General features: G+C 42.4%; 1 protein-coding gene across 1 annotated transcript in view; it reads right to left on the minus strand.

The window, feature by feature from the left end:
- SLC1A4 (solute carrier family 1 member 4) overlaps positions 1-24,746 on the minus strand; it is a 38,212-nt gene that overhangs the window by 2,368 nt on the left and 11,098 nt on the right. The window contains exons 2-7 of the mRNA XM_066378146.1: positions 23,502-23,544; positions 11,139-11,201; positions 9,618-9,784; positions 3,088-3,321; positions 1,680-1,874; positions 1,251-1,385 (exon numbers count right to left, since the gene is read on the minus strand). Coding sequence (XP_066234243.1) covers positions 1,251-1,385; positions 1,680-1,874; positions 3,088-3,321; positions 9,618-9,784; positions 11,139-11,201; positions 23,502-23,544 — 837 coding nt within the window. The remainder of the gene's footprint in view (positions 1-1,250; positions 1,386-1,679; positions 1,875-3,087; positions 3,322-9,617; positions 9,785-11,138; positions 11,202-23,501; positions 23,545-24,746) is intronic.

The following is a 24,746-nucleotide window of genomic DNA, read 5'->3' on the forward strand; positions in this document are numbered from 1 at the left end:
ATATGGAGGACCCAGGTTCGAGACCCTGAGGTCGCCAGCTTGAGCACGGGTTCATCTGGTTTGAGCAAAAGCTCATCAGCTTGAGCCCAAGGTCGCTGGCTCAAGTAAAGGGTCACTTAGTCTGCTGTAGCCCCCTGGTCAAGGCACATATAAGAAAGCAATCAATGAACAACTAAGGTGCCGCAACGAAGAATTAATGCTTCTCATCTCTCTCCCTTCCTGCCTGTCCCTCTCTCTGACTCTCTCTGTCACAAAATAAATAAATAAAATTAAAGAGAGAAGGTTGGAAGCCACTATTCCCAACCACAGAGGGTGGAGCCAAGTCCAGTGCTGGGCCTCAGTGTTTAGATGTTCTCATGCTCACCTCTGGCTAGCCTGATCAGCAGTGTCTTTCTTTACTAATGCTTCCTGAATGATTTCCCATGTGCCTGGAAATCCATGCGCTGTGCATCTGCAAACTCAATCTCCATCACAACTCTGGTGCAGGTTCTAGTATTATCCCCATTTCACAGGTAATTGGACAAAGAAAGCACAGAACAGTCCTATCACACAACTAGTAAGTGGCAAAGCTAGGATTTGAACCCAGGTCCCTGGGTTCTAGGGCTCATTTTCTTATCCATATGCTCCACCGTCTAAAACTAGTGGCTTAGCTACCCTTCCCTATAAAATAGGTATTGTTTATACCTGAAAAAGTTCCTGTGCAACTCAAGGAATTAACACTCAGAAACTCTTTGAGTCTTTAGTGGAGGCCTGCTGATGGCGGTCTGGCCCACACCCCCTTCCTAACACCTCCTCCCCTGAGCCTAAGCCCAGGCCTTCCCATTAGCTGGGTTCATTTTGTTTCCCCTCACAGAAATCACTCTTTGGACATTTCAGGCCAAGGATTATCATTCTCAAAGGCTCACCACACCAAAGGCTATGACATCTATGCAGCCAACAATTTCCACACCCTTTTGTGCCCCTCTGGGCCGGCACTGGGGGCCCAGCCTGGGCCTTAGACCCACACTTTCCTGGATGCTCTAAGCAAGTTCTTGGTAATGATATTTCACAGGCATTCATGGGAATCTAACTCTCAGGTTGTTTAATATTTCCTAGCTCTAAATTTTGTCTTGCCAGCTCGACTGCGGGCTCCTTCACAGGGCAGGGAGCACATGAAGTTCCTCCTCATCCCTCAGGTCCAGCGGAGTGCCAACTCCTAGGGAGCGCAATACAGACTCTTTTGTTTGATGCCCTTATGACTTGCTACTTACACAATCCAGTCCACGGCCAGGATCAGAGAGAGATCATGAGTGGGCAGCCCGATGGCCTCCAGGATAATGGCGATGGTGAGAACCCCCCCAGCTGGCACGCCTGCTGCTCCCACACTGGATGCCGTGGCCGTCACCCTAGGAGATGTCACAGCAGGGTCAGCCATTAACACAGTGCATGAAGGGATACAGAGAAATGCAGAACATGGCAACCATGGCTTAGAAACCAAAACCATATAACCCAAGATTCTGCCCGACAGGATCCACCCTTCCAAGTAACGAATTCATGCTGTCCTCATTTCATCAATGAGGACACCGGAGTCCTGGCAAAATTGGTATTTGTGAGGTTTTTCAAAGGAAATCCGAAGAAATACCTCAAGTTTTAAAGTTTTGACCCAGGCCTAACAAGGAAGGAAATAACAATGAACTCACAGAATCGTGAAAATCTGTCCTGCTCTCAGTTCTACATTGTTGAGCTGGGCAATGAACACCGCGGCCACACACTGGAAGATGGCTGCCCCATCCATGTTCACAGTGGCCCCGATGGGGAGAATAAACCTGCTGATCCTCTTGTCTACACCATTGTTTTCTTCAATGCACTTCATCATAGAAGGAAGGGTTGCTGAGCTAGAAGTGGAAAAACAACCAAAGGTGAGAAGAGTCCTTCCAAGAGGAACACATTACTCGGCTCAGACCCTGGAACAGAACCGTTAGCACCATCCTACTTTCCAGCTTTCTCCCTTTGAAATAAAAGAAAAATCAGAATTGTTTCAAAGTTTGTGTCACAACATGGGGTTTTGACAACTCCCCAGGTATTCAAAATCTGACTCCCTAGATTTACCTGTTATATTACTTGCACACACCTGTACCAAATTTCTTGAGAACCACACATCGCCTTGTGGTAAAAAATGTTCTCAAGAGAGCAAAGAACTATTGCCTCCACATGTGCATCTCTTCTCTTGAATTTCTTCCCTTCCAAAAAGTAGAAGGCAAACTATGATTTTTTTGTTGTTCTTTTAGGCCAAGAAGCAGAAATGGCACTGAGAATTTGGAAAGAGTAAATTCGGTTCCTAGATAACGGGATAAACAAGACCCATTCTCTCCAGCTGCCTCTGCAGGCTTCCCAGAGGGCAGCTGGTGCAGCTGAGAAGTGAGTTTGTTTCTGTCTAAGCCAGAAACTGTCCTCCCTAAATCCTTTTACCACCACTACCCGCTCACACCGATAGTCCTTCAGGACAGGAGGAAACACGCAGTAGAGAGGCAAAATCTAGACATGAGAATGAAACAATGTGTTGCCATCCTTTGGAAGTTTTCTTTCATGTATTTGGAAAGCCCATTTTGGGGGGAAATTTTCCAGAAATAACAAGCTGCATATTTTGTGCTAAATTAGATAATCCTAGAGAACTGAGCACACACCCCTCACCATGATGTCTTGGTCTTATTTTCTAATTCATGCATCCAGAGGGAGAATTGGACAGGTATCATTCTAGAAATTTCCCTACAATGCATTTTGAGTTAAGTGGCTGCCTTTTTTTTTTTTACTCAGGCAAAGGCCTTACTAATTAGAATGAGAACCATAGTTCCTGTGGGCTAAATAATGATCAGGTTGATCACCATGGAGCCAGAAGAAGAAATAAGGCAATTCCTCATTCTGGCAATCCTAGAAATCTATTTTTGTAAGAGCTGTGGGGCTGGCAATACAAAAAAGAAGATAAGACCAATTTAGAGCTTTCAAAGAACTCAAATATGTGAAGATGACAGTTGTGCATCTACCATTGGGCTCACCTGGTTTCATATTTACACGGCTCAGAGCTGTCAAGGGCACCCAAAACCCACTCACCTGGAGCAGGTGGCAAATGCTGTCGCAAATGGGGTGAGGAGTCCCAAGAGGAACCGGAATGGGTTTTTCCGTGTGAAAACAAAATAAATAAGTGGCAGAACAATTCCTCCATGAATAAAATGGCCCAGTATAGATGTAAAGATATATTTCCCAAGGCTGGTCACCAGCAGAATGATGTCCTTCATTTCCACAATCTTGCTTCCAACCAGGAACATGATGCCCACAGGCACATACCTAGGGCATGAGCACAGGGCACTTGTTAGTAAGGAGTGATGTGATGAAGGGCCTAGGAGATGCAGGCCCTTCCTGACAGAACACAGGGACTTTTAATTAGGTGGTCTTCATTTCCCCCAGGATGATCCTGAGGAACTGAAAGGGATAGACCCATTTTACAGGCTGTGAAACTGAGTAAAATTAACATGATACATCACCATGGGTAATGGAGTCAGGAACAGAACCCAGACTTGTTTCCCCTTGGACATACTATGTTCTTAACAAATGAATACTACCAACCACATGGGTTCCCAAGTGGAAGGGCAAGGAACTTATCAAGATCACAGCCTTTGGGAATGAAGTTTGACTTTCTGTGTTGCTCAGGCCTGTTCTGAGAACTTAGAAACACAAAAGACTGTTTCTAACACCTGTTTTGCAGAATTGAGACAAAGCTGGGACTTTTGTGAAGTTTCAATTCTTTGTGATTTGGAAAACCTGATTCCGTGGGAAAAGGTATTAACAATGACCCTCTGAGAACACCTTGCAATGTGAAGATTCTTTAAATGGCAGGATGAGAAGGAAGGGAAGTAGTAAATTAGGGGAGCTACAAAGAACAAAAGTCAGTTGTTTTAAATTTAATATAAATTGAAGAAGAATTTTATAACCATTGACATGTTTGGTAAATTTTAATTATATAGACAATAAGGTCACATACACTGCTCACAAACATTAGGGGATATTTCTAAATGCATATGAAGTGATAAAAAAAAGAAGCATTTGATTTTTTTTTATTAAACAAGAACATGAGAAAAGCAAACGACAAATCAAAGAAAGTTGTTCAACTATGCAAATGAGGTGCAAAACCAACTTTTATTTCATTGATGAAAATGCACTATACCAAAGGTTGAAGGTACTGGAGTATCTGCTCGTTCCCTGATCCCCTAATTTCTGTGAGCAGTGCAGTTCAAACTTCAAAGGGTACACAGGGTGAGTAGTGTAAAGTCTCCCACCTCTGTCCCCCAAGCACCAACCAGTGACCTTCTCTGGAGAAATCCAGTGTCACTGGTTTCCTGAGTTTTTTTTCCAGAGATGTTCTGAACAGTATTATAAATTTTAAATTCAATAGTAACACATGAATATATTTTCCTTTCAAAAAACTAAAACATTATAGATTAGGCCAAAATCCTCTTTAGGCACTACCCTCAAGCCAGACCCCCCTTAGATGACCACTTCTACTTTCTATGCATTTAGACATATAGGTATGTGTTTAAATCTGTATGTCTATTTTTATCTCCATATTGTGAATTTTGAAGATCTTTTCAAATCCATACATAGACATCTACATCAGCATGTGTTTTTTAACTGTGGTGAAATAAATACAACATGTAATGTACCATTTTAATAATTTCAAGAGTACAGTTTAGTGGCATTAAGTACATTCTTTGTTGTTGTTGTTGTTGTTTTTTTGTCTTCTTTTCCAAGTGAGAGGAGGGGAGATAGAGGAACAGACTCCTGTATGCCCCATCTGGGACCAATGCTCTGCCCATCTGTGGCCATGCTTGCAACTGAACTATTTTTAGCACCTGAGAGGGAGGCTCCATGGAACCATCCTCAGTGCCCAGGGCCAATGTGCTCAAATCAATTGAGCTATGGCTGTGGGAGGAGAAGAGGGAAAGAGAGAGAGAGAGAAGGGAGAGCAGTGGAGAAACAAATGGTCGCTTCTCTGTGTGCTCTGACTGTGAATTGAACCAGGGCATCCACAATGCCAGGCAATGCTTTACCACTGAGCCAACTGGCTAGGGCCCATTAAGTATAGTACATTCATATTGTTTAGCCCATTAAGTATAGTACATTCAGAACTTTATCATCATTCCAAACCAAAACTATATATTCATCAAGCAATAACCCCCTGTCCTAGTAACCACTGCTCTATTTTTCATCTCTATGAATTTGACTATTGTAGGTGCCTCTTATAAATGGAATCATGCAGTATTTGTCCTTTTGTGTTTGGCTTATTTCACTTAGCCTTTCTTTAAGGTTCATCCGTGCTGTAGCATGTGCCAGAATTTCATCCCTTCTTTTTAAAAAAAATATTTTATTTATTGATTTTAGAGAGAGGATAGAGAAAGAAACATGGGTGGATAAACGGGAGGCATCAATTCATAGTGGTTGCTTCTTGTATGTGCCTTGACCAGGCAAGCCTGGGGTTTTGAACTGGCGACCTCAGCATTCTAGGTCAATGCTTTAACCACTATACCACCAGAATAATAACACACACACGATTTTGTTAATCATTCGTCAATGGACATTTGGCTGTTCCTACCTTTACTTCATTATTTTAAAATATTATTCTCAGAACCAAAATACTACAGATTATTTTGCTGTTGCCCTGCAGATGGCCTTTTAAATTGCTCCAGATTTTCATCATTACAAACAATGCTGCAGACAGGCCTCTTTGTGTCCTGCAGGCCTGTGTGCTCTAGGTAGGTACACTGAAAAGTGCAAGTGCTGAGTTAGGAGGTATGTGTATTTGAAATTTTAGCAGATACCAACAAGTGGCTCGCCAAAGTGGTTGTTCCAATTCACATTCCCACTAGCTATCAAGGAGAATAATCCTTTCCCTGCTCCATTAGTTCCCATCCGGGCACGATTCTGCCCCAGGATGATATGTGGCAATGTCTGGAGACAGTTTTGGTTATCACAACTTTGGGAAGGGAGTGTTACTGGTATTTAGCAAATTAGAGGCCAGAGATACTGCTAAATATCCCACTGTGCACAAGATAGGCCCCACAGAAAGAATGATCCAGCCCTAAATGTCCTTTGAGAAACTTCCCTCACCCTTACCAATGCCCGATATAACCAAACTTCTGTCTCTGATTTCTAATGTTTGTTGGTCATTCAGGTATCCCTGTCCACAAACTGCCTGCTCATACACTTTTTCCCATTTTTCTAATAGTTTATTCAGTCTTTTTTCTTTTTCAGTAATCAAAACTCTATATTAGTGTTTCTCAAACTATCTTTGGTGATAGACTAGTTAATTTCTATTCCGTTGGTTATGGACAAATATTCTTATAAAAGACAATAAAAGCCTGTCCTGTGGTAGAGCACTGACCTAAATGCTGAGGTCAGCAGTTTGAAACCCTGGGCTTGCTTGGTTCAAGGCACATAGGAGAAGTAACCACTATGAGTTGATGCTTCCTGCTTTTCCCACCCCGCCCCCTTTCTTTCTATCCTTTCTCTAAAAAATCAATAAATAAAAAAGCTAAAAAAACACACACACAATAAAAATAAAGTATTAGAAAAATGATCATGTGCTTGGATGTTACAGTATATGAAACTGCTATGAAAGTTTCTAAATACTTATTCTCAATTTACTTATACATCTCATTGCAGACAGAAAAGCAGTTTGTGAAATGGTACTAGGCCTTTGGACACTAACATTTTGAGATCATGTATATGTGTATTTATTCATACATACTATATGCAAATACACATCACTTTTTTCCATCAAGTGTCTTGTAACTATGTTCAGGGGATCTTTGCATGCAAACATTTTATTTTATTTTATTTTTGCATTTTTCTGAAACTGGAAACGGGGAGGCAGTCAGACAGACTCCCGCATGCGCCCGACCGGGATCCACCCAGCATGCCCACCAGGGGGCGATACTCTGCCCCTCTGGGGCGTCGCTCTGTTGCAACCAGAGCCATTCCAGTGCCTGAGGCAGAGGCCACAGAGCCATCCTCAGCGCCCGGGCCATCTTTGCTCCAATGGAGCCTCGGCTGCGGGAGGGGAAGAGAGAGACAGAGAGGAAGGAGAAGGGGAGGGGTGGAGAAGCAGATGGGCGCCTCTCCTGTGTGTCCTGACCAGGAATCAAACCCAGGACTCCTGCACACCAGGCCGACGCTCTACCACTGAGCCAACCGGCCAGGGCCCAAACATTTTATATTTTGATGTATGTAGTTAAATTTAGCAGCTCTGTGGCTCTCACTTTTTGCATTTTGTTTAGGAAGACTTTCCCTACCCTATATTTTCTAATACTTTTAGAAGGCTCCTTTTTTTCTCTTTCCTCCCTGGGTAGTTTGGTGGATGATTTACTATGAGTTTTGTTGGAACCACACTCAACTGAATATAAATTGTCTGATTGCTTCTGTCCTATAATGGCAGAGTTGGGTAGTTGTGAGAGAGACCGTATGGCCGGCAGCTTGCTGACACTGTACTAATCCACTGATAAGTTATTTCTGTGACTAGTGCAGACGAGGCAGGTGCTTTGATATTGGAGTAGGTAATTAGTGAAAAAAAGAAAACTGAAAGAGCTACCACTGAAGATCTGTCCCATACCTGGCTGAGATCCTTTAACAAGGCAAGACATTTTAAACCCCAAATCTGTGTGAGATACACTTTCTAGGCAATACGTCTCCCACTGCAGCTAGACCCAGGGGCTGCCTTACCAAATACCTGCTCATGTATCTAGTACATCAAATTGAAGGAATGATTATAGAATGGTTTCCATATTGAAAACAAATGTCTTAATACAGGAATATCACTTTCTTGCAGGTTCTTTTAATCCAAACTATGGGAGGATTTTAAACCAAAAAAATAAGCCAGGAAAGGAGCTGGACCTATGATGAAAACACCTTCTCCTTTCAGTATCTACTTCTCTCCCCAGAACAATGGTTACAGGAGTGAAGTTTTACATTTGCAACAGTAAGAGTCTGGCTCTGGAATGTTTGGCTGAGGAAGAAAATTTGGTTGAGCAAAATCACCACCGCCAGTGGGGGCTTTGGACTCCCACTCAGTTCCATACTTTCCTGCCAGTTCCAGGCTTCTCTCCTAAAATCAGTGCTGGTGCCACCCCAGTGCCCTCTGAGAGAGACAAATTCTTCGATAGCTAAGGGTTGATAATTAGGAAAATGCTTTGTGCATGAGAGGATAAACTAGTTTCTCAATAATGAATGGGTAGATGCTAAAACCGACAGAAATTTGGCTTGAAAAAACAGCATGAGGAAGCTGATAAGGGGCTGCTATTGGAACTGGTATAATTTCTCTTTCTCTCTCTCTCTCTTCTTTTTTTTTTTTTTACCAAGAGAGATAAAGGGAAAGAGGGGGACAGACAGGGATAGGCAGACAGGAAGGGTGAGAGAGAGAGGGATAGATAGGGACAGACAGACAGGAACGGAGAGAGATGAGAAGCATCAATCATCAGTTTTTTGTTGCGACACCTTAGTTGTTCATTGATTGCTTTCTCATATGTGCCTTGACCGTGGGCCTTCAGCAGACTGAGTAACCCCTTGCTGGAACCAGCGACCTTGGGTCCAAGCTGTTGAGCTTTTTTTTTTTTTTTTTTTGCTCAAACCAGATGAGCCTGTGCTCAAGCTGGTGACCTCGGGATCTCGAACCTGGTTCCTCCGCATCCCAGTCCAACACTCTATCCACTGCACCACCATCTGGTAAGGCTCCTTAGTTGTTCATTGATGCTTTCTCTTATGTGCCTTGACCAAGGGCTCCAGCCAAGCCAGTGACCTTGGGCTCAAGCCAGTGACTGTGGGCTTCAAGCCAGCAACCTTAGGGCTCAAGCCAGCAACCATGGGGTCAAGTCTATAATCCTGTGCTCAAACCTACGCTCAAGCTAGTTGAGCCTGCGCTCAAGCCAGTGACTTGGGGACTTGGGTCCTCAATGTCCCAGGCTGACTGGTATGATTTCTGGGAGATAACTTTGAGGGATCAGGTCAAATTTTACCTTTTACCCAAAAATCAATCTAATTTTTAAAATTAAACTATTACTATCATTGATATTACATATAGAAACATTTATATAAAATAAAAAAGGACCATTCAAGTTTATATATGCGCAGGGTGAAGATGGAGCTGTCCTCCATGCTGTGAAATACAATAGTAAGGGGCCCCTTTGAAGGTTGAAGTCTATAGTATTAAGATAAATTAGCCTTATTTTATAAAGCAGATAGCAAACTTAGAGAATTCATTGCTCCACAAGATGATATGGGCATCACATATGAGAAGATGGTGAAAATCCGTAACTAGATCACTGAGGATAGAACCAGAGGGGTCACTGTGGGTGCTGAGGAAGTGACTGGTGCCTACGGTACATGCCTGATTCCCTGAGATCCTGGACAAGAGGGGAAACCACCTCCACCTCCATCACACCCTGTTACCAGGACCAACTGGTGGTGCATCAACCACCTCCAGAGTCCTGGGCCAGGTAGTGACCAAGGGGTGACCTAGAACAGCAGAGCTGGGCTCTTTTCTGGGTGGCAGGAGAAATAAGAGGGAGAGCAGGCAGCCAGGGGACAATACTCACCACATAATCCATGACACCAGCACCATCGTCGCCTCGTTGAAGGCATTGAAGAAGCGAATGAGCTCTTCTCCTTCATGGCCTAGTTTTTTCAGGGCCACGCCTAACATCAGGGCAAAAAGGACCAATCCTAAAATATTCATTCCTTCGATCTCAGTGCCAATGGGGATCTGCGGGATCCAAGTTTACAAAAGATGATTGAGAATAAAGATGCATTTGCTGTGTCTCCACTAGACAGAAACAGTTTGCTCAAAATGAGAAAAGGTTCATATTTTCTTTAACCTTAAGTGATTTCATCAATTAAGGTGTGGGAAAATCAAGGGAGATGGAGTCTAAGGATACAGAAAGTTAACAAAAAATTTCACCTACTGGTTAACTCTAAAAGCTGTTCAAAACCGGCAATAGGTTGAAGCAGAAAGCAGTGAGCTCCCTGTTACTGGATATACTGAAGTAGAGGTTGGACTATCACTTAAAGGCTTGCTTTTAAAAGATGAGCTGGTTGGTGAAAAGTTTCTTCAGATCAAGAGTCAAGAATTATAAATTCACCTCCTATATGTCAACAAATTCTTTGTTGCTAGGCTGTTGCTAGCTGACAAATTTCTGAAAAAGATTTTCCAGGATTGTTGTGGATATTTTCAGGATATTCATTCCTAAATCACTGGCTTTAAATGTAGAGATAAAACTTACTCTTTATTTTTTTTCCACTAATGCTAAATCTCACTACTGCAAGCATATATGACAGGCATTTTATTCCATCAAAACACATTATGAAATTCTGAATAGGAAACACATGTCAGAACGGTAAAAACAGAAAGAGCATTTTTACCATAGTTCTAGTCCCAGCTTTGATATTAAATAGCTTCTCTGAGCTTCAAGTTCTTCATCTACAAGATGAAGTGAATTGAACTAAATTAGTTGCTTTCAACTTTTTTTTTAATGGAACTTTTCCTTCAATCAAAGAAAGGCTGGCAGCACTCGGAGCCCCTCAGCCCTGGGGAGGTATATGTGTGGGGGTGGGAAAGGGACAAAGTACCGCCTTCTTCCCATGACAGCTCTATGGCTGGACTGAATAATCCTTGAGGTCACTTGTCCCTTCCTGCTCTATCATGACCTAGCTCAGTGTCTGGCAAACAATAGGTACTCAAAAAATATATATGTGAATGAATAACCGCTTGAGTAAGTTAAGCCCCTAAGACAAATTCTATGTGTAGGAGGAGGTTAAATCACCTATGAATTAGATTTTAGAATAGCAGAAGGGGTGTTATATTTTCGAAGAAAGGGGGCGTTAGTTCCAATTCGATAAAACAGACCCACTAAAGATTCTAAAGCTACAGATACTGGCCTTTGGCCATGTTGGTAAATAACCAAAGAAGCAAACTCAACCTGTGTGCTTCAAACAGTCCAACCAAACCCCAAAGTTTTCAGCCCTGCTGAGAAAAAGATGCATCGTGTATGCTCCTTCAATTAAGAAGCACTGTTTGCTTTATAAGTATTCATCACAAGTGATCTTACAAAGAGCTTTACCTTTTCGGTGGTTATGTTTCCTGTGCTCGTGTTGTACCTCGCCTCTCTATATTCAGTTGCATACTGTAAGCAAGAGAAAGAAAAACCCACTGTTAGTTCACAGGGGAAGATGGACCCATAGGAACTGAGAGGACTGCTGGGCTTCTTGCTATTCTGTAATTATTCACTCACAGTGTTGGGGGCATTCCTTAAATGGTTGGCATGACAAGGGACTCTGAGAACTGTACAAAAGTAACTTAACTCCAAAAGGCCTCTGGGTTATTTAGGGACCCAAGGAGACAGGGAGAATTTTCTTATGTCCCTTGGACAATGGTTTGTAGGTCTGCCCAGTTTCAGGTTAATAGTTTGATATTTTAAACAATTCATATTATTTGGAGAACCTTGGTATGAATTCCATATTGCCCAAGTTCTCCCTTCCTTCCTTCCTTCCTTCCTTCCTTCCTTCCTTCCTTCCTTCCTTCCTTCCTTCCTTCCTTCCTTCCTTCCTTCCTTCCTTCCTTCCTTCCTTCCTTCCTTCCTTCCTTCCTTCCTTCCTTCCTTCCTTCCTTCCTTCCTTCCTTCCTTCCTTCCTTCCTTCCTTCCTTCCTTCCTTCCTTCCTTCCTTCCTTCCTTCCTTCCTTCCTTCCTTCCTTCCTTCCTTCCTTCCTTCCTTCCTTCCTTCCTTCCTTCCTTCCTTCCTTCCTTCCTTCCTTCCTTCCTTCCTTCCTTCCTTCCTCCCTCCCTCCCTCCCTCCATCCCTCCCTCCCTCCCTTCCCTCCCTCTTTCCCTCCCTTTTTCTCTTTCCTTCTTTTTTTTCTTCCTTCCTTCCTTCCTTCCTTCCTTCCTTCCTTCCTTCCTTCCTTCCTTCCTCCCTCCCTCCCTTCCCTCCCTCTCTCTTTCCCTCCCTCTTTCCCTCCTTTTTCTCTTTCCTTCTTTTTTTTCTTCCTTCCTTCCTCCCTCCCCTTTTCCTTCCTCCCTCCCTCCCTCCCTCCCTCCCTTCCTTCCTTCTTTCCTTCCTTCCTCCCTCCCTTCCTTTCTTTCCTTCCCTCCCTACCTTCCTCCCTCTTTCCCTTCTTTTTCTCTTTCCTTCTTTTCTTTCTTTCTTTCTTTCTTTCTTTCTTTCTTTCTTTCTTTCTTTCTTTCTTTCTTTCTTTCTTTCTTTCTTTCTTTCCTTCCTTCCTTCCTTCCTTCCTTCCTTCCTTCCTTCCTCCCTTCCCTTTTCCTTTCTTTCCTTCCCTCCCTCCCTTCCTCTTTCCCTCCTTTTTCTCTTTCCTTTTCTTTTCTTTCTTTCTCCTTCCTTCCTTCCTTCCTTCCTTCCTTCCTTCCTTCCTTCCTTCCTTCCTTCCTTCCTTCTTTCCTCCCTCCCTCCCTCCCTCCCTCCTTTTTTATTTTTCTTTTCCTTCCCTTCCCTCTTTCTCTTTCCCTTCGTCCCTTTCTTCTTTCCTTTCTTTCGTGTGTGTGTGTGTGTGTGTGTGTGTGTGTGTGTGAGACAGAGAGAGAGAGAGAGAGAGAGAGAGAGAAAGAGATCAACAGACAGACAGGAAGGGAGATGAGAAACATCAACTCATAGTTGTGTCACTTTAGTTGTTCATTGATTGCCTCTCATATGTGCCTTGACCATGGGCTCCAGCCGAGCCAGTGACCCCTTGCTCAAGTCAGTGATCTTTTTTATTAAATTTGTATTGATTTTAATTTATTGTGTTTACGTAGATTCAAGTGTCTCACTGAATACATCCCCCCACCCCTGTATTCCCCTCAACACCCCTGTGCCCCCTTCCACCACCACCTTCCCTCCTTCCCTCCAGGATTTGCTGTCCTGCTCTCTATAATGTTGTGTTATGTATATATAATTTCACTAATCTCTTTCCCTTCTCTGACCTCATCCTCTCATTCCCTTTCTCTCTAACCACTTTCCCTCTGGTCCCTTTGATCCCGCCTCTGCCTCTATTCCGTTCCACAGTTCACACTGTTCATTAGATTCCTCAAATGAGTGAGGTCACATAATATTTTTTTTTCTCTGCCTGGCTTAGTTCCCTTAGCATAATAGTTTCCAGGTCCATCCATGCTGTTGCAAAAGGTAAGATACCTTCTTTTTCATGGCCGTGTAGTACTCTACTGTGTATATGTACCACTGCTTTTTTTTTTTTTTTTTTGGTATTTTTCTGAAGCTGGAAACGGGGAGAGACAGACAAGACTCCCGCATGCGCCCGACCAGGATCCACCTGGCACGCCCACCAGGGGGTGACGCTCTGCCCACCAGGGGGCGATGCTCTGCCCCTCCGGGGCGTCGCTCTGTTGCGACCAGAGCCACTCCAGCGCCTGGGGCAGTGGCCAAGGAGCCATCCCCAGCGCCCGGGCCATCTTTGCTCCAATGGAGCCTCGGCTGTGGGAGGGGAAGAGAGAGACAGAGAGGAAGGAGAGGGGGAGGGGTGGAGAAGCAGATGGGCGCTTCTCCTGTGTGCCCTGGCCGGGAATCGAACCCGGGACTTCTGCACACCAGGCCGACGCTCTACCACTGAGCCAACCGGTGTACCACTGCTTTTTAATCCACTCGTCCATTGACGGACACTTGGGCTGTTTCCAGATCTTGGCTATTATGAACAATGCTGCAATAAACATAGGGGTGAATTTCTTCTTTTGGATCAGTGATTTGGTATTGTTAGGATATATTCCTAAAAGTGGGATAGTTGGGTCAAAAGGCAGTTCTATTTTTAATTTTTTAAGGAATCTCCATACTGTTTTCCACAGTGGCTGCACCAGTCTGCATTCCCACCAGCAGTGCAGGAGGGCTCCCTTTTCTCCACACCCTCTCCAGCACTTATAATGTGTTGTTTTGTTAATGAGCACTATTCTGATTGGTGTGAGGTGTATCTTATTGTGGTTTTAATTTGCATTTCTCTAATGATTAGTTGAGCATTTTTTCATCTGCCTATTGGCCATCTGTATGTCCTCTTTGGAGAAGTGTCTATTCATTCCTTTTGCCCAGTTTTTGATTGGATTGTTTGTCTTCCTGGTGTTGAGTTTAACAAGTTCTTTATAAATTTTGATTATTATCCCCTTATCAGACGTATTGTCGAATATGTTCTCTCATTGTGTGGTTTGTCTTTTTATTTTGTTCATATTGTCTTTAGCTGCGCAAAAGCTTTTTAGTTTGATATAGTCCTATTTGTTTAGCCTGTCCTTTATTTCATTTGCTTGTGGAGATAAATCAGCAAATATATTGCGAGAGATGTCAAAGAGCTTACTGCCTATGTTTTCTTCCAAGATGATTATGGTTTCACGACTTACATTTAAGTCTTTTATCCATTTGAGTTTATTTTTGTGAATTGTGTAAGTTGGTGGTCTAGTTTCATTTTTTTGCAGGTAGCTGTCCAATTTTCCCAACACCATTTATTAAAGAGACTGTCTTTGCTCCATTATATGCTCTTACCTCCTTTGTCAAATATCAATTGTCCATAAAGGTGTGGGTTTATTTCTGGGTTTTCTGTTCTATTCCATTGAACTATGTGCCTGTTCTTATGCCAGTACCAAGTTGTTTTGAGTAAAATGGCCTTCTAGCATAACTTGATATCAGGAAGTGTGATACCACCCACTTTATTTTTCTTTTTCAAGATTGCTGAGGCTATTCATGTTCTTTTTTGGTTCCATATATATTTTTGGAATATTTGTTCTATATTTTTGAAGTATGCCATTGGTATTTTAATAGAAACTGCATTAAATTTATAAATTGCTTTGGGTAATATATACATTTTAATGATGTTTATTCTTCCTATCCATGAGCACAGTACATGCTTCCACTTGCTTGCATCTTCCTTGATTTCTTTTATCAATGTTTTATAATTTTCCAAGTATAAGTCTTAATCTCCTTGGTTAAATTTACTCCTAGGTACTTTATTTTTTTTTGCTGCAATAGTGAAGTGAATTGTTTCCTTAATTTCTCTTTCTGACAGTTCATTTCCGGTGTATAAAAATGCCTCTGAGTTCTAAGTATTAATTTTACATCCTGCCACCTTGCTGAATCCTTTTATCACGTCCAGTAGTTTTTTCACTGAGACTTTAGAGTTTTCTATGTACAGTATCATATCATCAGTAAATAATGATAGTTTTACTTCTTTTCCAATTTGGATGCCTTTTATTTCTTCTTCTTGTCTGATTGCTGTGGCCAGGACTTCCAGAACTATGTTGAACAAGAGTGGTGAAAGAGGGTACCCCTGCCTTGTTCCTGATCTTAAGGAGATTGCTTTAATTTTTGCCCATTGAGTATGATGTTGACTGTGGGTTTGTCATAGATGGTCTTTATCATGCTGAGGTATGTTCCCTGTATTCCAATTTTGCTGAGAGGTTTTTTGTTTTTTTTTCATTTTTTTATTTTTTATTTTATTTATTCATTTTAGAGAGGAGAGAGAGAGGAGAGAGATGGAGAGAGAGGAGAAAGAGACAGAGAGAGAGAAGGGGGGAGGAGCTGGAAGCATCAACTCCCATAAGTGCCTTGACCAGGCAGGCCCAGGGTTTCGAACCAGCAACCTCAGCATTTCCAGGTCGATGCTTTATCCACTGCACCACCACAGGTCAGGCTTGCTGAGAGTTTTGATCATAAATGGGCACTGGATTTTATCAAATGTTTTTGCATCTATTGATATTATCATGTGATTCTCCTTCATTTTGTTTGTGATGAATCACATTAGTTAATTTTTTTTATAGGGACAGAGAGAGAGTCAGACAGAGGGATAGATAGGGACAGACAGACAGGAACGAGAGAGATGAGAAGCATTAATCATCAGTTTTTCGTTGCGACACCGTAGTTGTTCATTGATTGCTTTCTCATATGTGCCATGACCGCGGGCCTTCAGCAGACTGAGTAACCCCCCGCTCGGGCCAGTGACCTTGGGTCCATGCTAGTGAGCTTTTTGCTCAAGCCAGATGAGCCCGCGTTCAAGCTGGCAATCCCCGGGGTCTCGAACCTGGGTCCTTCCGCATCCCAGTCCGACGCTCTATCCACTGCGCCACTGCCTGGTCAGGCGAATCACATTAATTGATTTGTGAATATTGCACCAGCCTTGTATCCCCAGAATAAATTCCACTTGATCATGATGTATGATTTTTTTCATGTATTGCTGAATCTAGTTTGCTAAATTCATCAGGGATATTGGCGCATATAGTTTTCTTTCTTTGTAGTCTTTGCCTGGTTTTGGAATGAAGATTATGCTTGCCTCATAAAAGGAGCTTGGAAGTCTTCACTCCTTTGGAATTTTCTGAAATAGCTTGAGAAGGATAGGAGTTCTTCCTTGAATATTTGGTAGAACTCGCCGGTGAAGCCATCTGGCCCAGGACTTTTGTTTGTTGGGAGTTTTTTGATAACTGTTTCAATCTCATTTGTTGTAATCAGTCTGTTTAGGTTTTTTGATTCTTCCAGATTGATTTTTGAAAGATTATATGTTTCAAGGAATTTGTCCATTTCACCTAGGTCAGTGATTGGCAAACCGTGGCTTGCGAGCCACATGTGGCTCTTTAGCCCCTTGAATGTGGCACTTCCACAAAATACCACATGTGGGCACTACCTCGATAAGGAATGTACCTACCTATATAGTTTAAGTTTATTTATTTTTTATTAATTTTTTTTGTATTTTTCTGAAGCTGGAAACAGGGAGGCAGTCAGATAGACTCCCGCATGCACCCGACCGGGATCCACCTGGCATGCCCACCAGGGGGCGATGCTCTGCCCATCTGGGGCATCGCTCTGTTGCAACCAGAGCCATTCTAGCGCCTGAGGCAGAGGCCATGGAGCCATCCTCAGCGCCCGGGCCAACTTTGCTCCAATGGAGCCTTGGCCCATTGGAGGGGAAGAGAGAGACAGAGAGGAAGGAGAGGGGGAGGGGTGGAGAAGGAGATGGGCTCTTCTCCTGTGTGCCCTAGCCAGGAATTGAACCAGGGACTCCTGCATGCCAGGACGATGCTCTAACACTGAGCCAACCAGCCAGGGCCAGCCTATATAGTTTAAGTTTAAAAAATTTGGCTCTCAAAAAAGAAATTTCAATCATTGCTCTGTTGACTAATGAGTTTGCCAACCACTGACCTAGGTTGTCTAATTTTTTGGCATACAGTTCTTCATAGTGTTTTCTTACAATTCTTTGTATTTCTGCTGTGTCAGTTGTTACTTCTCCACTCTCATTTCTAATTTTATTTATTTGAGTCCTCTCTTTTCTTCTTGGTGAGTCTGGTTAAAGGTTCATCGATCTTGTTTATGTTTTCAAAGAACCAGCTCTTGGTTTCATTGATCTTTTGTATATTTTTTTTAGCCTCTATGTCATTTATTTCCACTCTGATCTTTATTATTTCCTTCCTTCTACTTCCTCTGGGGTTTACCTGCTGTTCTTTTTCTAGTTCTTTTAGATGCAGGGTTAAGTTGTTTGAGCTTTTTCTTGCTTTTTTTTAAAAAGATTTTATTTATTCAATTTCCAGAGAGGAGAGAGAGAGAGAGAGAGAGGGAAAGGGGAGGAGCAGGAAGCATCAACTCCCATATGTGCCTTGACCAGGCAAGCCCAGGGTATTGAACAGGCGACCTCAGCATTCCAGGTTGACGCTTTATCCCACTACGCCACCACAGGTCAGGCTTTTTCTTGCTTCTTAAGGTATGCCCCTAATGCTATGAACTTCCCTCTCAGGACTACTTTTGTCCCATAAATTTTGAGGAGTTGTATGTTCATTTTCATTTATTTCAAGGAAATTTTTTATTTCTTCTTTGATCTCATTGTTGACCCATTCATTATTTAATAACATGCTATTTAGTTTCCAAGTGTTTGAATGTTTTTCAGTTTTTCTATTGTAGTTGATTTCTAGTTTCATGCCATTTTGATGAGAGAAGATGCTTGATATGATTTCAATCTTCTTAAATTTATTGAGACTCGTTTTGTGTCCTAACATGTGGTCTATCCTAGAAAATGTACCATGAGCACTTGAAAAGAATTTATATTCTGCTGTTTTAGGGTGAAAGGTTCTGAAGATATCTATTAAATCCAGTTGATCTAGTGTGTCCTTTAAGGCTGCTGTTTCTTTGTTGATTTTCTTTTTTGAGGATCTATCCATTGATATTAGTAGGGTATTAAAATCCCCTACTATTATAGTATTACTGTTGATCTTGCCCTTTATGTCCATCAAAAGCTGCTTTATATATTTAGGTGTTCCTATATTAGGTGCATAGATATTTATAATGGTTATATCTTCCTGTTGGATTGCTCCCTTTATCATTATGTAGTGATTTCCTTTATCCCTTACTATATCCTTTGTTTTAAAGTTTATTCAGTCAGATATAAGTATTGCTACTCCAGCTTTTTAAAAATTTCCATCTGCATGAAATATTTATTTCCATCCCTTCATTTTCAGTCTATGTGTATCTTTTGTTTTGAGGTGAGTCTCTTGTAGACAGCATATGTATGGGTCCTGTTTTCTTATCCACACATCTACCCTGTCTTTTGATTGGAGCATTTAATCCATTTACATTTACGGTTATTATTGATATGTAGTTGTTTATTTATTGCCCTTTTATTTTTTAAATCTACATTCCTCTTTTTCTAGATCTTCCCCCCTTTGTTCTGTTTACAATAGGCCCCTTAACATTTCTTGCAGCACTGGTTTGGTTGTAATGAATTCCTTGAGTTTTGTTTGTTTGTTTGTGTAGCTTTTTATTTCTCATTCAATTTTAAATAATAGCCTTGCTGGATAAAGAAGTCTTGGCTGTAGGCTCTTGTTTTGCATTATTTTGAATATTTCTTGCCATTCCCTTCTGGCCTCAAATGTTTCTGTTGAAAAGTCGGATGTCATCTTTATGGGGGCTTTTTGTAAGTGATTGCTCTTCTCTTGCAGCTTTTAGTATTATTTCTTTATCTCTTAGCTTTGGTATTTTAATTATGATGTGTCTTGGTGTAGGTCTCTTTGGGTTCCTCTTTAATGGGACTCTTTGTTCTTCTTGAACTTTGTGACTTTTTCCTTCATCAATTTAGGGAAGTTTTTAGCTATGATTTCTTCAACCAGGTTCTCTATCCCTTGTTCTTTCTCTTCTCCTTCAGGAACCCCTATGATGCAGATATTGTTTCTCTTCATGTTGTGACACAGCTCTCTTAGGGTTTCCTCAGATTTTTTGATCCTCTTTTCTTTTTGCTGTTCTGCTTCCATGCTTTCGTTTATCTTGTCCTCTAAATCACTGATTCTATCCTCTGCTTCATCCAGCCTGCTTTTAATTCCTTCTAGTGTAGTCTTCATTTCTGATATTGTATTTGTCACTTCTGTCTGATTATTTTTTATGATTTCAATGTCATTTTTGATGCTTGCTATCTCTTTATTTAGGTGCTCATTATGTCCATTCATTGTTGCTCTAAGATCCTTGAACATCCTAACAATCATTATTTTAAACTCTGCATCGAGTATCTTTGCTATTTCCATGTCATTCAGTTCTTTTTCTGGGGATTTCTCTTGTTGATTCATTTGGATTGCATTTCTCTGTCTTCCCATTTTGTCTGTGTATAGACTGCTCCTTTGGGTGTGCTCTTTGTATAGCTAGCTGAGTATAGGGTTGGTGTTGTCTGCCTCCAGCTTCCAGTCGTGTTGTTTCTAGCTCTTCTTGGGTTGACCTCAGCTGTTTTTTATAATCTGCTGTGGGATACTTGTCTGCTGCTACTGCTCTTTTTGCTATTTGTGTTGGTGTTTTCTATGCTTTAGCTGGGGCAGGTATGAGGAGCCCTTCCTTAAGATACTACTCTAACTAGGGTTGCTAGGTCCTGAACTGATGCTCTCTGTATCTGGTTGCTGGATGTGCCAGCCCTGGTGCAGACCAGTGGAGTCATGGCTTATGACTGGCCCTTAGCAACCTTCTTGGAGCTACAGGTGATCCATATTTTGTGGCTGCCTCTGTTGGGTCTAGGTGCCATTGTAAATATCAGCTGCACTCCTAGGCTGGCTTTTATCTACTCTTGGCCAGTTGGTGTTGCCTCTGTATTTGCGAGGTGTGGTCTGTCTGCCAGCCTGCCACTGCTGCCACTGCCACCTCCTTGGGTGCTCAGGCAGGCATGCAGGCCACTCCACTGGGCTCTAAACATGCTTCCATGTGGTCTGCCTCACTGGGTTCTGCCCCAGCCACCACTTGGGCCACCTCACTGGGTGCTGCCCCCCGCCCCCCACCGTGTGGGCCACCTTGCTGTAGCTGGCCCGCCTGCCCTTCGGAGGGTACTCAGCAGCGTGGGGTGGGGCATGTAGCCCAGACCTCAGCACTCAAAACCTATGTCCCTGATGCGCCCCCTGCTTCTAAGCAACTCTTTTCTCTGACTGGAGTAGGAGAGCCTCTGGTGGGCAGGGTAATTGCTTCCCTTTGCTGATGCCGCTTCTTCCAGGAAAAATGGCACTTTAGATTTGGGGAGTGACTCATACAGGGGTTAGGGTGGCTGTCTCCCACAGTCTCTCCCTGTGCCTCTGAGATTATACTTTCCTCTTGCAACTCTAGTCCTCTCAACACTCCCCGCTCCTGGAGCCCCGGGTAAGTGGCTATGAACGAGGTTTTCTGTGCGGTCCCTTTAAGACGGAGTCTGGGTCTGAGAGTTCTGTCTCCCTCTGGCAGACAGTAACCTGGCTGTTCTTTCAGCTAAATACTATCCATATACCTCCTCTAGTCTCTGGGGCTTGGCTGGGGCTCTGGTCCTGACGCTGAAGACCCACAACTCTCTGGACAACCCACCCTGGTGTGAGAGACCCTCCGGGCCACCGCTCACTCCTGGGAGTGGGGCAGCCCTTTCTGCATCTCCGCCCATCCTACCAGTCTTGGTGTGGCTTCTTTGGTGATCCTTGGTTATAGATTCCTCTTAGTTTAGTCCAAAGTTGGTTTTTTAAGATGATTGTTCCCAAGTTAAGTTGTAATCCACTTTGGTTCTGGGAGGTGGGAGTTGTAACATCTGCCTACTTTGTCGCCATCTTCTAGTCTCTCCAAACCAGAGATCTTAAGTTTCAAGCCAGCAACCTTTGGGCTAAAGCCAGAAACCATGGGATCACGTTGATGATCCCACACTCAGGCCAGCAACCCTGGCGCTCAAGCTGGCAAGCCTGTGCTCAAGCTGGTGACTTTGGGGTCTCGAACCAGGGACTTCAGTGTCCTAGGCCGATGTTTTCTTTACTGCGCCACCAGTGGTCAGGCCCATGTTCACTTTTCAATGTGTCATTTTATTTTTATTCATTTAATTATGCCCCACTTAGTTCCAGAACTTGTTTGACTGACTGCTTTTCAGAATCTGTTTTCCCCCATCCAAATACTAACAGGCCTGACCCTGTTTAGCTTCCAAGATCAGATAAAATTGTGCACGTTCAGGGTGGTATGGCCATGGACAGAATCTGTTTCTAAATGCCCTGAGCCTCTACTCTCCAAAGCAATGAATGTCAGGCAAGATGGAGTTTTCTGGACAAGTATTCTGGGAGACCCACTTCTCAAAGTGAAACATCTCTCCAACTTTGCCCTACAGCTGATTTCACATACTTCTGCAGGATGCACACAGGTGTCTCGCTGTGGAGGCATGCACTATTGAGGGAATCTGTTATAAAACACCCAACCTGACTTTTTCACAGCCTGGCTTCTGAACTGTCCAGGGCAGACCATTAGGAGGTACAGACCGAAAGGCCTGTTGTGTGCCAACCTCTGAGGAGCTTTGGTCTCTCTCAGCTTTGATTTATCAAGCTTTTAGACAGGGAGAGTTGTTAATGGTCCTGTGAGCAAGGTTGGCAGGAAAGACAAAACCCCCCTCACATGTGACAGGCCCTAACACCTCATAGAGAAAACCCCTTTTCTTTTTCTCCTGTCTCATGTTATATATACAAGCAACAGCTGTTCTTGTATGCAAATTCTTTTTGACAGAGATAAGAAAGAGAGACAGAGAGAGGGATAGAGACAGAAAGGGAGAAAGATGAGAAGCATCAATTCTTCATTGTGGCTCCTTAGTCTGCTTAGTTGTTCATTGATCGCTTTCTCATATGTGCCTTGACCAGGGGGCTGCAGCAGAGCAAGTGACCCCTTGCTAAAGCCAGCAACCGTGGGCTCAAGCCAGTGACCTTGGGCTTCAAACTAGTGACCTTTTGGGACTCAAGCCAGCGACCATGGGATCATGTCTATGATCCCACAATCAAGCCAGTGACCCCATGCTCAAGCTGGTGAGCCTGCGCTCAAGCTGGATGAGCCCACACTCAAGCCGGCTACCTCGGGGTTTTGAACCTGGGTACTTTGTGTCCCAGTCTGATGCTCTATCCACTATGCTACCTGGTCAGGCTGCAGATTTTTTTTAAGAAGCTATAAATAGAATCAGAAAAGTCTTTGCTTAATAATGGCCATTAGATTAGTCCAGGGGCCGCGAGTTTGAGACCCCTGGATTAGTCCATCCAATCTAGACCTTTATATTTCTTCTCTGTAAAGCATGGCCACAGGGATATTACTTGCACTATTGCTAAAATTAGGGAAAAACTAGAAACAACCTGAATGTCCATCAATAAGAGACCAATGGAGTAAAATTATGGTACATTCATCCAGTGGAAGATAGCCAATTACATTGTGCAGAAGGATATTTAATGACAGAAGAAAATCCTCATAATATACTGCTTTAAGAAAGAGTTTACCAACAATATATGTAGTATATGCACAAACTAACAATATGTACTGTGTAATTATTTTTAAAACATGTGGGCAAGCATAGAAAAAACAGAGCTGCAGGATGTACACCAAAATGTTCTTCTTGGTGGTGAATATGGGTAATTTTTATTTCATTTTATTCAACTTTTTGAACCTCATTAAAAAAAATTTTTTTTCAATGAGCATGTATTACCTTTATAATCAGAAAAAAGGTAAAACTGTACTTAAAAATATTCTAAACTATTTAAGAGAGCCCCAAATAGTGATTTGAGGGTATTTCTCAGGTGATATGAAAAGATGTTGGCACCAGTGGGATATTTTAGAGAAATGTTGAGGTTTTTTGTTTTGTTTGTTTTATACCAGGGGCCCATCTATAAAACTTAGACTAATGTTACCAAGTTTTGTTAATACGATCTCTCCCTCTTCCATCTTACCTAATTCCATAGCATTAATTTATACATCCCAACACCACCAAAGTTTCATATATTTATAACTTTTTAATTTATTGATTTTAGAGAGGCAGAGAGAGGAAGGGAAAGAGAGAGAAAGAGAGAGAGAGAGAGAAACATTCATTTGTTGTTCCACTTAGTTGTGCACTCATTAATTGCTTCCTGTATGTGCCCTGACTGGGGATTGGACCCTCAACCTTGGTGTTTCAGGATAACAATTTAACTGATTGAGCTAACTGGCCAGGACTAAATTTTTATAATTTTTAGCAAAGCATCAAGCCTTACCGTTCGAAAAGCTGCAACCACAAGATTTGAGGGAAACAGGTTTCTGTTGGAAAAAGAAGCATGTCATCAGTATTCTTAAAACTCAGCATTCAAAGTATCCACTTTAAGATGCCCATTCCTGACAGCCTAACATACAGTACTCCTCTCTTCACCTCCAGCAATTATTGTGGTCTTCTGCTTGTCTAAACATCAAACTATGCCTCAGCTGCTGGGCCATAATAGACACTTGAGTGTACCAATGTTTATCTCCTCTCCCTCATGGTATTCCTTGATGTTTAGGCTTAACTGTGTTCACTTTCCTTTTCCCAATTAGTTAAGCCCTATTGCAGTGGTTTTCAATGGGGAGTAGTGCTGTCCCCTAGTGAAATCCATGGGAGTGTTTTTGTTGTGGTTATACTTGGGGAGCATTCCTGGAGGGACTTGGAGTAGGGGATAGTGCCAGGTCCCAGCCATTCATTCTGCTAAGTGCGACAAAGTCTTGTACAATAAATGGTCTCAAGGCCCTCATGTTTTCCAACATACTATATGACATACCTGCAGGTGAAACCTTATAATTGTCTGAGCCTAAACTAACCCTGAAACAAGGTAGTTTTTACATAATTTGAACATATACTGAATTTTTCTAGTAATGCAACTATTGTGTAAAATGTGGGATAATTATGTTTTTGTTTTGTTCTGAATGTTTCCAAAAATTGTTCAACTCTGTAAAAATCACATTGCCCATGGCAAATTACAGAATTTGAGTCTTTAAGTCTGCATTATAGCTGTGCCATTAATAGTAAATCTAAATTCAGAAGCAAGCACCTAATCACTTTGTTTTCGAGCATTTACAAATTAAAACACCATATTTTAAATTACAAATTTTCTTGTCTTTTATATTACAGTTAAGTCATTTAATGTTTTGAAATTGTGCATGTAGGTAAATTCTATTTATGAATTTCATTTCAAGAAAAAAGGGTAAAAAAGCAAGGCAATAAAGCCTATCAAGTTAAGCTATGGTTTTTTGTTTGTTTTTGTTTTTGTTTTTTAAGTGAGAGGAGAAGAGATAGAGAGACAGACTCCTGCATGTGCCCAACTGAGATCTACCTGGCAACCCTGTCTGGGACCAATGCGGCCTCAACTGAGCTATCCTCAGGCCCAGGGCCAATGGCTTGAACCAATCGAGCCAACAGGAAGAGAGAGAGAAGGGAAGAGAAGCAGATGGTTGCTCTCATGTGTGCTCTGATGGGGGACTGAACCTGGGAC

Source organism: Saccopteryx leptura, chromosome 3 (genome assembly GCF_036850995.1).
Source record: "Saccopteryx leptura isolate mSacLep1 chromosome 3, mSacLep1_pri_phased_curated, whole genome shotgun sequence".
Taxonomy (NCBI): Eukaryota; Metazoa; Chordata; class Mammalia; order Chiroptera; family Emballonuridae; genus Saccopteryx; species Saccopteryx leptura.